Genomic DNA, 16,114 nt, shown 5'->3' on the forward strand with positions numbered 1-16,114 from the left:
CTCTGTACAGAGAGAGAAAAATAAAAGAAAAGAGAAATTTTATTTATACGATGCCGATATATATATATATATATATATATATATATATAAGTAAGTCGATTTAAACATTACAAAACCGGCAAATATATGTAATTAAATGCTCCAATCATGCCATACAAAGGATGACATGCATCGGTTATTATTATTATTACTTCGTTTAATTTAAATGGACAAAAACTCATTTTCTCAGATAAGTGAAAACATACTCTAGACTACATTTACTTCACTTGTAGAAATCACATTCTTATGTGAAGTAGAATTAGGTAACTTATTGGTAGAAAGATCAATGACCGCAGGTAATTACTAAGTGCAATAAAGGACTCTCATTTGCCAATAAATTAGCCACCTTTTCCCTGATGCACCCAAATGAGAGAAGAAACTTATTGATATGCAGAATATTTTGGGGTAGAGCGCTTATCCCCCGCAGTGTATCACCCATTCGGTACGCCCATATGTTATGCGCATGTTCTTATATACACGTGTATGTGTGTGTGCGTGTTTGTATACACACACTCATATTTATTTCTTCATTTATTTGTTTAGATATCTCTCTCCCCTCCCACCCTTCTCTCTCTCTCTATCTCTCCCTATCCCCCTCTCTTTCTCTTTCTCCCCCTCTCCCCTGTTTCTCTCGCTCTCTATCTTCCTCCCTTCCTCCCTTCTCTTTCTCTCTCTCGCTCTTTCACGCACACACTCACTCTCACTCCATTTCTCTACGAATATGTATCCTACCTCTCTCTCTGTCTCTATCGGGCTCTCTTTCTCTCTATCTCTCTCTTTCCCTTTATTTCTCTCTTGTCATATTTGTCTTGTCTTTCTGTCTTCCTTTCTTCCATTCACCCATGCATTCATAGACTGACTCACTCCTTCACACCCTTACTCTCTCTCTCTCTCTCTCTCTCTCTATATATATATATATATATATATATATATCATTATTTCTCTCTCTTCGTCTTTCTTTCAAACACTCGCGCACTCTCTCTCGCTATCTCACTCTCACTCTCTCGCTCGCTGACCCTCTCTCCATCTCTCCTCTCTCTCTCGCTCTCTCTCACTCTCTCACTATCCCCCCCCCCCACCCCATTTCTCACTCTGTCTCTTTCTCTCCCTTCCTCCTTCCCCCTCCTCCCCTCCCTCTTTCTCTCTTTCTCTCTTTCTCTCTCTCTTTTCTTTTTCTTATTTCTTTCTTTCACTCACCCATTCACTCCCACCCTCCCTCTCTCGCTATTTCACTCTCTCCCCTCTCTTACTTTATCTCTCTCTCTCTCTCTGACTCACTCGCTATGATTCACTGTCTCTCTTACTTTCTCTCTCTCTTACTTTCTTACTCTCTCACTCTCTGACTCAATCGTTATGATTCACTCTCTCTTATTTTCTTACTCTCTCTCTGTGACTCACTCGCTATGATTCACTCTCTCTCTCTCTCTTACTTTTCTCTCTCTCTGACTCACTCGCTATGATTCGCTTTCTCTCTCTCTCTCTGACTCACTTGCTATGATTCACTCTCTCTCTCTTACTTTCTTACTTTCTCTTTCTCTCTCTGACTCACTCGCTATGATTCACTCTCTCTCTCCCTTACTTTCCCATTCTCTCTCTCTCTCTCACTCTGACTCACTTGCTATGATTCTCATTTTCTCTCTCTCTCTCTCTCTCTCTCTCTCTCTCTCTCTCTCTCTCTCTCTCTCTCTCTCTCTCTCTCTCTCAGACTCACTCGCTACGATTCACTCTCTCTTTCTCTTACTTTCTTACTTTCTTACTTTCTCTCTCTCTGTCTCTCAGTCTCTCGCTATGATTCACTCTCTCTCTATTGTGGCATTCAAGACGTGTGAAAGAGGCAGATGACTATCTCCTTTTTATCTGGGTCATAAAGGCTTTTTAAATATTATAAATTTACGCATTAAGTGACATGAACGCATTGTCAGTTATGATATTGTAATTGATATTGTGGCGTAGGTCATCAAAATATCTACACATGATTTTGAAAAACATTTTTTTCTGCTGCAGTTACTTTCTACATCCAAATCAATTATTTACATATCAGAGCGCGCGCATCACTGCTGATCACTACATTTTTGTTCATGAGTTCTATTATATGTCCGTACGAATAGATGTTAGGTCAGGTATAGTGAATAATGTAACACTAATGTAGAGTATACATCAGTAACGAATTATATAAAGGATAATAGAAAAATATAATTTCCAGTTCAAAATATTTGTATTCGTTTGTACCGCAGCCTGGTTCATCCAACGTCATACATACTATAAATATCACAGCTCGCTTATTCTATTTACTGAGGTTGGCCGTACAGCCTGGTGGGCGCGGGAGCGGAAGCCTGAGCCTCAGCACGTTCACGGGCGGCGTCTTCCTCGGCGGCGAAGGCTATCTGATCCAGGACGAACTGAGGGATGGGGTGGGGGAACTCGGGAGCCACGGGCAGGTGGGCGCCCTGGGGCTGGAATCCGTTCTCGTTGGCCACAAACTTGATCTCGATCAGAGAACCGTCAGGAGCGGTGTAACTGGAATAGTTAGAGAAGTAGCAAATTAGTGACAAATATTAAGCGGACGTGATTTTAATCTCCGTAAACGTAATAATGTCTCCGGAAAAGAGACTGCATCTATCTAAATATAGGTTTCTCAAATGCATCAGTTAGATATTCAGTAGGGGCAATACTCACGAGTATTGGCCTGCCTTGACGATGGCGCCATCGGGACCGTCAGGAGAGCCGGACTGGGACATGGAGATTCCGTTGGCAGTCTCTACGTCCAGGTTGTACCTTCCGTCGTCCTCGTGGACGCGATCGTTCCTCAGGATAGGAATGAATTCGATCACTTCAGCGGACTCATCGCGGCTGGAGGCGGCGGGGACGAGGTAGGTCGGGGCGGGGGTCTCGTAGGCGTACTGGGGGGCGGCGACGGCCACGGCGGCCATGCAGGCGAGGATCACCTGAAACCGAAGATAAATAACTGAACTGACTGAAAAAGATAAATTTTAAGAGATATATGCCCATTTTCTGAAAATTAAATAAATATACAACACATGCGATTTTTCTCGCTGCAATAATCTCTTATTTGTCATGTGAAAGAAATGCCAAAGCAAAAATAAACATCAAACACCTACGAATTTCATGTTGGTACTTTAAACTTGCGACTGATGCTCCTAGTTGGACGATCGAGAGTTTATATAGTCTTTGAGTGACCTTTATCTTGGGCTACCATTCGTCGGTTTGTGCGCGGATGGGTGTGACCTTGAAGCCTATTTTACTCATCTTCCACATAAAGCTAGAATGGGAAAGATAGTAATGTGTTCGTATATATGTCTATATATTATACATATACATAGTGCTTGTGTTTATATTTATCTATATATATTTATATATACATATACATGTCTGTGTAGACATGTATAAACATACACATGTATGTGTGTGTTTATATATATCTATATACTCACAATACACACACATACTGATATATTTACATACATGATACATATATACATATATACACATATATATACATATATACGTATGTATACATATATATACGAAGATATACATATATTTGTATGTATATCTATATCATATATATATAATATAGATGGTATTATATATACACATATATACGTTTGGATGTATATATGCATAAATAAATATATATATCATATATGTGTATGTGTGAACCGTATTCATGTTGACAAATGTAGAAAAGGTATGAATGAGAATGAATATCTCTTGTATTGTAAAGATATTCATTCTCATTCATACCATTTCTATATGTATGTGTGTGCGTGTGTGTGGAGAGAGAGAGAGAGAGAGAGAAACGGACGTAAATGAAATATAAAGATAGAAAACAACCATTCATATTTACAAACTTCAGCAGGCTAAGAAATACTCCACAAAGATCGGATATAAAGCTTGTAAGCTTCGTTAGAAGTAAACGTAATGAAATACTTTACTCATGCAGAGGATGATATACACCAAAGGAAATAAGAGGAACGGTTCCCGTAACGGTAACATTGTGAAAAAAAACAAAGCTTAAAGAACGACATTTTTTCTTCATATGAAGATATGGTATATATGGTAGATTTCTTTTGTAATTTTCGTTGTTATTTGAGATACTCGAAAATCTATAGGAACTAGTTTCTGGTGAAGATGGAGACCATTTTAGTGGCAAAAAAATGGGTGATGAAGAGACGGGAAAATATGGCAGTTAAAAAAATTAATAAAGGACTTTAATTTTATAGTAAAATCACTTTTCTCATTCTACAGTTCATATCATACATACAGAGTGTCTAGAGGCATTTTTTTTTATTGGCGTTAATGCTGAGACCTCATACTCGATATAGAGATAGATACCTATAAACAGGTAAACATGCCTTTGATATATTAGTGTATTTGTATTTACATCATAGATCGAAATAAGAGTTAGTAACTTTTTAAAAATTATCAAAGTTTAAGTCTAAAAGACGACCGCACATATATATGTGTGTATGAATTAAGCTTGGCTACAAATTTCGAATTTATTAGATGCATATAACGCTTTCTCCCCATAGCGAATATCTAAATCCGATAACAAGGGTAAATATCTATTTTCACACTTTCTTAATTTGGAGATCTGTTCGCTGCGAACATCAACCATAGATATAAAGTTTTTGGTGAGAATATATTTGTAAATGCATTGAAATATATTTTCTAGAATAAATATAAATTCAACTGTGGAGTTGATAATTTCCAACACCCACTTCACCCATTTGTACACCACTTTATATGTAATGTACATAAGTGCATAATTTTGTGTATATATATGTGTGTGTGTGTGTGTGTGCGCGTGCATGTGTGTGTGTGTGAGTGTGTGAATGTGGGAGTAAAAATATGTAAGCCCCAAAACGTATCAATTTTTTTTTTTTTTTTTTATCATTCATTTCGCTGTCAGTTAAATGTAACTTGGAATGAGCGCGCACATCACTGCGGTTTCACTACTTGGTGCATTTTTGTTCATGAGTTCTATTATATGTCCGTACGAATAGATGTAGGGTCAGGTATAGCGAATAATGTAACTCTAATGTAGAGAATACATCAGTAATGAATTATATAAAGGGTAATAGAAAAATATAATTTCCAGTTCAAAATATTATTATTCGTTTGTACCGCAGCATGGTTCATCCAACGTCATACATACTATAAATATCACAGCTCGCTTATTCTATTTACTGAGGTTGGCCGTACAGCCTGGTGGGCGCGGGAGCGGAAGCCTGAGCCTCAGCACGTTCACGGGCGGCGTCTTCTTCGGCGGCGAATGCGATCTGGTCGAGGACGAACTGAGGAATAGGGTGGGGGAACTCGGGGGCCACGGGCAGGTGGGCGCCCTGGGGCTGGAATCCGTTCTCGTTGGCCACAAACTTGATTTCGATCAGAGAACCGTCAGGTGCGGTGTAACTGGAATAGTCAGAGAAGTAGCAAATTAGGGACAACTATTAATCGGACGTGGTCTTAATCTTCTTAAACGTAACCGTTTAAATAAGGTCTCCGGAAAAGAGACTACATCTTTTCAAATATAGGTTTCTCAAATGCATCAGTTAGCTATTCAGTAGAGGCAATACTCACGAGTATTGGCCTGCCTTGACGATGGCGCCGTCGGGACCGTCAGGAGAGCCGGACTGAGACATGGAGATGCCGTTGGCAGTCTCCACGTCCAGGTTGTACCTGCCGTCGTCCTCGTGGACGCGATCGTCCCTCAGGATAGGAATGAATTCGATCACCTCAGCGGACTCATCGCGGCTGGAGGTGGCGGGGACGAGGTAGGTCGGGGCGGGGTTCTCGTAGGCATACTGGGGGGCGGCGACGGCAACGGCGGCCACACAGGCAAAGATCGCCTACAAATGACAACATATTGCTGAACTTTACACATTGAAGATCTTTCAAACGGTAAAAATTAAATTTGATAATTAATTTATATAATGTGAAAATAAGAGTGAAATATAATTGCAAGATTCAATATTTTAAGGTTTTTGATATTTAGAACTTATTAATCTAATTACATACACAAATAAGAATGAAATAATAACAAGGCTCAGTATTTTGAATGATTTAGTTATATCACCAATTGTTCTGAATAAGAAATTAATGTATAACAAGCGAGTATTCTTTCGGCCACATAAGGAAAGAAAAGGAAGCAAAATAACATGAAACACCTACGAATTTCATGCTGGTAGTTTAGGCGTGCGACTGATGCTCCCAGTTGGACGGCCGAGCTTATATAGTCCTTGAGTGACCTTTATCCTGGGCGACCATTCGTCGGTTTGTGTGTGGATGGGTGCGACCTTGAAATCTTCTCAAACCTCCAGTTTCAAAAGTTACGCGATGAAATAGATATATATGTAGATATGCATACATACATATATGTCGGTGTATGCCGATATATGTAAGTTTTCTTTTTTCTTTTTTTTTATTATTATTATTTCTAAAACGATATTATTTCTAAAACAGTATCTGGTATATGTCTTTAATCTGTCACCTTACACACATACACATATGTAAAATTCTGCATATCGCTATCATAACACATCTCTCTCTCTCTCGCTATGAGTGTGGACATATGTAATATTTATGTATATTATATGTAATATATATATTATATATATACACACACACACACACACACACACACATATATATATATATATATATATATATATATATTTATATGTATATAATGGTCTGTGTGCGGATGGGTGGGACCTTTAAAACTTTCCGTACCTATAGTTTGAAAGTGCCAGTAGAACAGCGAAGGGAAGTACAGGAAAACACACAAATATACCGTGTTTTTATTTTTTAACTTGTTTTTGTTTGTTTTAATTATTACTATCATCATCGTCATCGTCATCGTCATCGTCATCGTCATCATCATCATCATGTTTTACAAGATCTCACAGTATCTGGTGTATTTCTTAGTCTGTCATATTACCTACACACACACAAACACATATAGGAAAAACGTTCTGTATGTCGATATCATAGCACATCTCTCTCTCTCTTTATGAGTATGGAAATATATAACATATATCTATACAAAAATACATAACATGAGTGTTCATGTACATATAAATACACATTCAAAGAGAGAGAGAGAGAGGCGGTGATATGTTTTGGATATCGTAATACACAGAAACTGTTCACTTATGTGAATATGTAATATTGAGGAAGGTTGAGAGACCAAAAAATGCAGCAAGTACTGGGACATCAGATGCTAAAACAAATTACAAGCTTAAATAAGATACAAACTTACAAGTTGATTTACAACTGATTATAATGTAAAAAACAAAACAAAAAATTACTTTTAAGCTAAGGATAAGGACCATTTTGTCTGACAAGAATAGGTAATGGACAGACATCTATATATATATATATATATATATATATAGGTAGATAGATTGTGTGGGGGTGATTCTCTTCATTTTAAAGGCATTTTTATCCCAGTCAACTGAATCACCGTAATTAATTTTCGATTACTAAATTAATCACATTTACATCAATGAAATACAAAGTCTTTGCAGCTGTTAATTAAGAACACATCTTAATATCCACATAGATACGTAGACATGAGACGTCAAATTTTGATAAGGAATAAGAAAATATCAGATTTTTTTTTTTTTTTTTTTTTTTTTTTTTTTTTTTACTTTAACAGCAGAAAGAACTTACACCCACAATTTCATGATCACACACACGCACATACATACATGTATATATACATGTACATATATGTATGTGTGTTCGCTTGTTAGTGTGTGTGCATTTGTATTTAGACAGACATAAACATTCATTATCGAAAAAAGTGGGCATTTTTTTCCTTACCAGATAAAGGACAAAAAGCGCATTGTGTATGTATGTGTGTATATGTATATATATATATATGTGTGTGTGTGTGTGTGTGTGTGTGTGTTTATTCGTTTCAGCAAAAGGTTTATTCAGCATCATAAATGCCATGTACTTGATTTCGATCAGAGAGTCGTCAGGTGCAGTATAACTGGAATGATGACAAGAAATAGTGGCTGGTATAATTTATTCGTACACAAGTTTCACAGATCTAAACCTCTCTCTGAGAAGTTTATTATGGAATGTAAAGTCATTGTGTAGACTTACTGTGTTGATTAAAGTAAATCTATTTAATATCAGTTTGTATTATGCATCAGTTAATCACAGCAGCTGATTTACTTACGAGTATTAGCCTGCCTTGACGATGGCGCCACGTCCAGGTTGTACCTTCCGTCGCCCTCGTGGACGACGGAAGGATAGGAACGAACTCGATCCCCTCAGCGGCCTCATCGCGGCTGGAGGCTACGGGGGCGAGGTAGGTCAGGGCAGGGGTCTCGTAGGCGTACTGGGGGGCGGCGACGGCCACGGTGGCCATCCAGCCGAGGATCACCTGAAACCGAAGATAAATATCATATTTCTATGAAGGGAAAGGGCATCTCTTCATAGAATATATATGTAACTGTATCGATGTGTTGGTTTCATATGAAACGTAGAAGAAATATATTTCAATCGGAAACTTACTTGATTCGAATAGCAATTTAATAAAAGTATGATATATAGATATGTCACGTCAAACTTTCTATTGACGAAAGAGAAAATCCCTGGTATAGAAAATATGTTTTGAATGGCAGGAAGCAGTGAATTATTTGACAGGTGGCTTTTATAACTATATATGTAATTGTATACATACATATGTATGCGTGTGTGAGTGTGTATGTGTATACATAGATAAATAAAGATATATACACATGTGTGTAGGGAGTGCATATTTCAGTTTAGGTGTATATCTACGTTCATTATGTATCGTATAGGTATACGAACATGAAGAAAGTGCCAAAGAAAAACAGGAATTGATTCAAATACTTTGGTTCTTTTCAGCATAGCGTCGTTTAATAAATATTATAAGCATCACAGATTTCAGCCATCGGTCTACTGAGGCTGGCCGTACAGCCTGGTGGGTGCGGGGGCGGAAGCCTGAGCCTCAGCACGTTCACGGGCGGCGTCTTCCTCGGCGGCGAAGGCGATCTGGTCGAGAACGAACTGAGGGATAGGGTGGGGGAACTCGGGAGCCACGGGCAGGTGGGCGCCCTGAGGCTGGAATCCGTTCTCGTTGGCCACGAACTTGATCTCGATCAGAGAGCCGTCAGGTGCGGTGTAACTGGAATAATTATAGCAGTAAGAATGATATAGCAACTGATATTTATGCGTGTATGAGTTCTGATACAAAATCACGTGATACTTCTACGAATATGAGCTAAAGTGAGTCTTTCAAAGGGCTAATCATTACATTCTAGTATTTACATGACTGGCAAAAAAATTTAAAAAAATAAAAAATAAATAAATAAATAAAAAGTGAAATCAAATGTGTCGATCTTTTACGGAGGTTGAATTACTTACGAGTATTGGCCTGCTTTGACGATGGCGCCGTCGGGACCGTCAGGAGAGCCAGACTGGGACATGGAGATTCCGTTTGCAGTCTCCACGTTCAGGTTGTACCTGCCGTCGTCCTCGTGGACGCGATCGTCCCTCAGGATAGGAATGAATTCGATCACCTCAGCGGACTCATCGCGGCTGGAGGCGGCGGGGACGAGGTAGGTTGGGGCGGGGGTCTCGTAGGCGTACTGGGGGGCGGCGACGGCCACGGCGGCCATGCAGACGAGGATCACCTGAAACCAAAAACAATTCAGTTTTTGTTTTATGGATATTGCATGTTTAAATACATAAATCATGCAAATATTAATAAAAACATTATTTGTGTATACGTACTACAGTATATGAATGTGTATCAAGGAGACTAGCTGATATATTATTACATATATTTCAGTGAAGGAGAATGACATCTCTCTCCATAGAATATATATGGAACTATATCGATATGTTGGTTTCATATGTATATGTCAGTTTAGTATTGTAGGTGTTAAATTCGAGCATTGTCCTGATCACAAATATGAAGCAATAGAAAATCTTAGCGAATTTAAGATAAAAAAGAAAAAAAATTGAGACACCCACGACTTTCATGTTGGTAGTTTAGTTTGCGACTGAAGATCCGAGTTATGTGAGGCGAGAGTTTATATAGTCCTTGTATGACCTTTATCCCGCATGCCCATTCGTTGATTTGTGGACGGGTGAGTGCGACCCTGAAACCAAACTACTCTAATACCAGTCTTTCAAATAATGCTAGTATGTCCTAGATAGGAATGTGTGTGTGTATATATGCACGCATGTGTATATATAAGTATATAAATATATATAAATATATATAAAAAGGTGTGTGTGTATGTAAATAACTTTTATATGATATATATGAATGGTAAAAACACTACCGTGTTGATACTATGGTAGAAAACCATATGATACATGTGTAAAAATACCTATATATGATTATTATATATACAATTTATATACACATGTATAAATACATACATATATATCACTGATTGTATGTGTTTGTGATTGTATATAAATATAAACATATATATGTGCATGTATATCATATGTAAATATGTCTACATATACATATATATTTTCTTTGTACCTATACATGCGTGTGTGTGTGTGTGTGCATATGCATTGTGTGTATATACACACATAAATGTGTATATATATATACACTGATGTATGTTTGTATGTATATACAGCTTACATATATATGTGTGTTTGTATCTATATACACACACGTGTGCTGAGTTGTGGAGTGATAGCATTCTCTTCTTGCAATCTTGCTGTCCTGCGGTTAATTCTCGGTAGCCTCGGCCATTCCTTGCACACAGTGGGTAGTATAGAAGCACAGGAAACAGCCATTCATAATTCGATTGGTCACAAGAGTGTATCACACCAAAAACCTAAAATTATTTTTACGTATGTCTCTATAAATATACATGTATTTCTCTATATAACTATCTATATCTCTGTCCGTCACTCTATCAGTATGCATGGGTGTGTAATGACGGCAAGATTTACAGTAAACTAATTTTACCTATTAATAAAATAGACAGGGAAATAAGTTAAACTTCAACTTTGAGAAATGGAATGTCAACTCACTCGCTGATACCTTTTTAAGTGGATTTATTGATATACCAAGTTTAAGATGCAAACAAATATTTATATCAAGTACAGGTTAGGCCAATCGGCACGTATGGTATGAATACCTACCATGCAAGGAGTCCGTTACTATCTCACCTGTTTACCCTTTCCCTTGACTTTTGGAAAGGTTCTTTTGTAAGTTAAGTGTTACCAAGATTTTATTAGAAATTTAATAATCATAACATCAGTAATAATAATCACAGTATTGATATCAATTGTATTAAAAAGCACATTTTCCCGTTATTCAAGGAATGTGGAAATCAAGATCGGTCACTAGGGCCTAATGATAGACCGGCTGAGCACATTTGGAGCCATCTGTATGTAACAACATTCACAAAATTCTTGTTTCCCTGCATATAAAATACTTTTGTAACATTAATAACCAGCAAATCTGGTGAGAGATGACCTTTATAGCTATATATGTATATGTATATATACATATATATCTATACATGTAAACATATATATGTCTGTGTATATATGCATATATTTAGATAAATAAATATATTTATATATACACATGTATGTCTATGTGTGTAGCTCGTGTATATCTGTTGAAGTGTGCATCTATTGTAAGGCTTTCTATCGAGGGGAAGCCCGAAATATCATCCCCCAAGCGGAGGATGGCGGGGGCCCGTTCACTTCCCCTGTGTGGAGACACTGTCCCATGCCCCAGGTACACATCCCTTAGAAAATGGGTCTGGCTGTGTTGTTCTTGACATGAATAAAAAGAGTAATACAAAGCACCACAGGTAAATAAAAGTATAAATACGATAAAAAAAAAAAAAAAAAAAAAACTTCCTGAAGGAACGGGTACATAAAATTACTTGAACTTAAAAATGAATGGGGTATCTCTGGCTGGTGCTGGCCAATAAAACTTGGTAAACCCTGTGTTAGCTTAAATGCCCACGTCCAGCACTGTCCTAAATGGCATGTAAAAATGGCTCAAACACAACCTTGTTCTTGCTGCTCCAGCGACGCCACAGTATAGGGTAATCCAGGGGTACACTCAAACACCGAGTCCAGAGACAACTTCCTTTCAGATTTATTTCGCAGATGTATTTATACAGGTTAGGCCACGTCACTGTGGCAACAGTTATTTAAACAGGATAAAAAGTAAATAATTAAGAATACATTTTAAACACTATGAAATATTAACAATGGACAATAATAAAACGATAAAGCAACCAGGTGAAAAACCTACTAAAAAGGAACATTGAAAGATTAACGGAATGTTAAAAACACAGCAAGTAAGAAAAATATTACGATACACTTGATTATCAAAATAAAAGTCATAACACGGTAAAGTCATTCGTAATATATTCCCTATCCCGAGTATCCCCTGTGAGCCTCCATTAATAAGTAAAAAGAACAATTAAGGTGGTGACGTGGCATGTTTTACATATATAAAAAGAATCTAAAGTCATAAAACAGTTACCCAGGACTAATAAAAAATATTAATTATAAAATTAGGGATTTAAGCAAGTTTTAAACGGTAAAAACAAAATAACGTAAAATGAAAATAGTAAGGAAAAAAGGGGAGGGGTTTGGTACTAAAACGAATAATAAAAACGTGAAAATCCTTAAGAAATTAAAATTAGTGTATAAGAGAATGAGCAAAGATTATATTAAGATCCCCATCTACCCCTAAAAGACCGAATATAATAAAATAACACGATAAAAACACGTAAAATAAGTCACCTCACTAATTCGAAGCATTGAAGCTCAAAGAGGAAAACTCGGGAAATTATAATAAGTTTATAAGTTTTATTTATACACTTCATTAAATACAAGGTTTGGCAGTATCAGTGTATCCGTGTTGTGTGGGAAGGAATCATCTCCAGCGTGCTTGAGCGCCGCCCGTTGGATTACCCAAGTTTGGGATTCAGGATTCAGGATTCGGGATTCGGGGTTCAGATATCAAGGGTGTCAAGGGGATAGTTAGGGTGTTAGGGTAGGGGATAGAGGGTAGGTGTGAGGACGAAAGCTTAAGGAAAAGGATTAGAATGAGAGAAATTAAAAGGACCGAGAGATGGAAATGAAAGAAATTAGTAAGGTCAACGGGGGAATAGAAAGTAGAAAGCGAGGAGAATAGTATGGGGGATAGAAAGATACAGAAGAACGTAGATCACAACGTAGAAGGAGAATTGAACGAAAGGAGTGAAAGAGGAAATGGAGAAAACGAGTGTAAAGAATAAGATAGCATAACGAAAGAACGGGGAAGGAGAAAAGATCAGCATGATAGAAGTAAGGAGGGACGCAAGATTAGGAAGGGAAAGGGGAAAATGAAAGGAAAGGGAACGAGGAAATGAACGTGGAAGAAGTGAGAGCAAGAGAATGAAAGTATTTAGGAGAGACGAATGATAGCAAGTAGAGTAAATAGGGTATGGGTGTCAGGATACGTGAAGAGAAAGAGAGAGAGAGAGAGAGAGAGAGAGAGAGAGAAGGGGGAGGAAAAGGTTGGAGAAGAGGGTAAAGGGGGAGACTAATCAAAAGGGAGGTAGGGGAGACTAAAGGCGGGATTCCACCAAGGCAACATTCTGGCAACATGTGGCATGCTACATTGTCGCATGGGCTAAGTGTGTTTCCACCAGTTCAACAGAAGGCAACATGTAGAATGCGATTGTGTGGCATGCGACAGGTGGCAACATGTTGCCGTGTTGCCTGACGCATGCGACAAGATTTAGCCTGTTGCCTAGTGTTGAACGCCTTCCCACCAGTCGCGGGAAGGATTCCGTGTTGAAAGGCAACACGATGAATTGGTCACAAGAAAAAACCATAGAATTCATAGAAGAGTATAGAAAACTTTCAGTTCTGTGGGATGTACGCTTGCAAGAGTACAAGAATAATCAGGCTAAATTAGATGCACTGCGGGGATTAGCTGAGAAATACAATTGTGACGTGGAGATGCTGAAGAAAAAGATCAAGAATTTGCGTACAGCTTTTCGCCGGGAACATAAACGCCTAACCCTATATACCTATATATATATATATCTTATATATATATACCTATATATATACCTTAAATATATATGTATATATATATATGTGTGTGTGTGTGTAGATATATATACATAAACATATTTACACTATATATATATATATATATATATATATAAACACACACACACACACACATACATATATATATATATATATATATATATATACACACACATACGTACATTGCATGTACTGTATATTTTTCTTTCTTCTTTTAGTGGTCTGTCCTACAACAAATTATTTTTGGCATTCATTTTTTATACGACCCTCTGTTCTCTGTTAATTCACTTAACATGCCCAGTCTTTTCCAAGGGAATGAGGGCCACCTTCTAGGATGTTTGCCATAAGATCAGTCAGATTGGTTACCTGTTACCTTCCCCGAGAGATGGGACCCTTACCTAACCTAACATCGTGTTGCCAACTGGCTTAGTTTTTTGTTGAATTGGTGGAAAAGGTTTTGTGGCATTCAACAGGCAACATAGCATGTAGCATGCTACAAGCAACAATGATGTTGCCTTGTTGCCGGCAACATGTTTCCTTGTTGAAAGCCACATTCAACATATTTGTTGAAAGGTAGTCAAGTCGCATGCTACATGTTGCCTGTGTTGCCTTGGTGGAATCCCGCCTTAAGGGAGATTAAGGGAAACAAGGGTGAGGAGGATAAGGGGGGGGGGGGAGAGGGGTTATGGTCCAGGATGGTGGGGGGAGAAGGGTCGAAGACCTCACACCATGTTCATTATGTATCACATAGGTGTACACACGTGAAGGAATGTATGGAGTACCTCGATAACAAAAGGAAGTGCGAAAGACAAGCAGGAAATGATCCAAATACTTTTATTCGTTTTAGCATAGCGTCTTTTAATGTTTATTATAAATATTATAAATATCACAGATTTTAGTCATCGGTCTACTGGGGCTGGCCGTACAGCCTGGTGGGTGCGGGGGCGGAAGCCTGAGCCTCAGCACGTTCACGGGCGGCGTCTTCCTCGGCAGCGAAGGCGATCTGGTCAAGGACGAACTGAGGGATGGGGTGGGGGAACTCGGGAGCAACAGGCAGGTGGGCGCCCTGGGGCTGGAATCCGTTCTCGTTGGCCACGAACTTGATCTCGATCAGAGAACCGTCAGGTGCGGTGTAACTGGAACATTTATAGAAATAAAGATAAAGCAACTGGCATATTTATGCAAGAATGAGTTCTGATACAGTATTACGTAATACTTTTTTGAATGTTCTAAAGCGAGAATCGCTAAAAGACCTAAGCCTTACATTCTAGCGTTTACTTGGTTGTTAAAAATATAATAAAAAATAAGTCAAATGTATCGATCTAATACAGAGATTGAATTACTCACGAGTATTGGCCTGCCTTGACGATGGCGCCGTCGGGACCGTCAGGAGAGCCGGACTCGGACATGGAGATTCCGTTGGCAGTCTCCACATCCAGGTTGTACCTTCCGTCGTCCTCGTGGACGCGATCGTCCCTCAGGATAGGAATGAATTCGATCACCTCAGCGGACTCATCGCGGCTGGAGGCGGCGGGGACGAGGTAGGTCGGGGCGGGGGTCTCGTAGGCGTACTGGGGGGCGGCGACGGCCACGGCGGCCATGCAGGCGAGGATCACCTGAAAGCGAAGATAAATAGCTGAACTTCTTGCTTGCGATAAGACGACTACAAACAAGGAGAGTTTTACATTAATAGAAAACGAGGTATTGGCAATATATTACATATTTCTGTGAAGGAGAATGGCATCACTCTACATAAAATATATATGGAACTGTATCGACATGTTAGTTTCATATTTGTGTCAGTTTAGTTTTTTAGATGTCAAACGCGAGCATTGTCCTATTCACAAATATGAATCAATGGAAAATCGTGGCTAATATAACAATGATAATAATAATAATAATAAAAGTGAGACACCCACGGCTTTCATGTTGGTAGTTTAGTTTGCGACTGATGCTC

General features: G+C 38.5%; 4 protein-coding genes across 4 annotated transcripts; all 4 read right to left on the reverse strand.

The window, feature by feature from the left end:
- Positions 1-2,235: 2,235 nt before the first annotated feature.
- LOC125026027 (cuticle protein CP14.6-like) lies at positions 2,236-3,176 on the reverse strand. The gene is made up of 3 exons (XM_047614407.1): positions 3,159-3,176; positions 2,716-2,984; positions 2,236-2,556 (listed from the first exon to the last, which is right to left on the reverse strand). Exons 1-3 carry the CDS (start codon positions 3,165-3,167, stop codon positions 2,328-2,330), a joined length of 507 nt encoding a protein of 168 aa, XP_047470363.1. The 5' UTR covers positions 3,168-3,176; the 3' UTR covers positions 2,236-2,327.
- Positions 3,177-5,144: 1,968 nt separating this feature from the next.
- Positions 5,145-6,252, reverse strand: LOC125025845 (endocuticle structural glycoprotein SgAbd-8-like). Its single transcript, XM_047614126.1, has 3 exons — positions 6,235-6,252; positions 5,644-5,912; positions 5,145-5,475 (listed from the first exon to the last, which is right to left on the reverse strand). The coding sequence occupies exons 1-3, from the start codon at positions 6,241-6,243 to the stop codon at positions 5,247-5,249; spliced, it is 507 nt and encodes a 168-aa protein (XP_047470082.1). The 5' UTR covers positions 6,244-6,252; the 3' UTR covers positions 5,145-5,246.
- A 2,669-nt stretch (positions 6,253-8,921) lies between these two features.
- Positions 8,922-9,731, reverse strand: LOC125025847 (cuticle protein CP14.6-like). Its single transcript, XM_047614128.1, has 2 exons — positions 9,469-9,731; positions 8,922-9,229 (listed from the first exon to the last, which is right to left on the reverse strand). The coding sequence occupies exons 1-2, from the start codon at positions 9,720-9,722 to the stop codon at positions 9,001-9,003; spliced, it is 483 nt and encodes a 160-aa protein (XP_047470084.1). The 5' UTR covers positions 9,723-9,731; the 3' UTR covers positions 8,922-9,000.
- Positions 9,732-15,018: 5,287 nt separating this feature from the next.
- LOC125025846 (cuticle protein CP14.6-like) lies at positions 15,019-16,094 on the reverse strand. The gene is made up of 3 exons (XM_047614127.1): positions 16,077-16,094; positions 15,505-15,773; positions 15,019-15,293 (listed from the first exon to the last, which is right to left on the reverse strand). Exons 1-3 carry the CDS (start codon positions 16,083-16,085, stop codon positions 15,065-15,067), a joined length of 507 nt encoding a protein of 168 aa, XP_047470083.1. The 5' UTR covers positions 16,086-16,094; the 3' UTR covers positions 15,019-15,064.
- Between the last annotated feature and the right edge of the window lie 20 nt (positions 16,095-16,114).

The sequence above is a fragment of the Penaeus chinensis genome, chromosome 5 (genome assembly GCF_019202785.1).
Source record: "Penaeus chinensis breed Huanghai No. 1 chromosome 5, ASM1920278v2, whole genome shotgun sequence".
Taxonomy (NCBI): domain Eukaryota; kingdom Metazoa; phylum Arthropoda; class Malacostraca; order Decapoda; family Penaeidae; genus Penaeus; species Penaeus chinensis.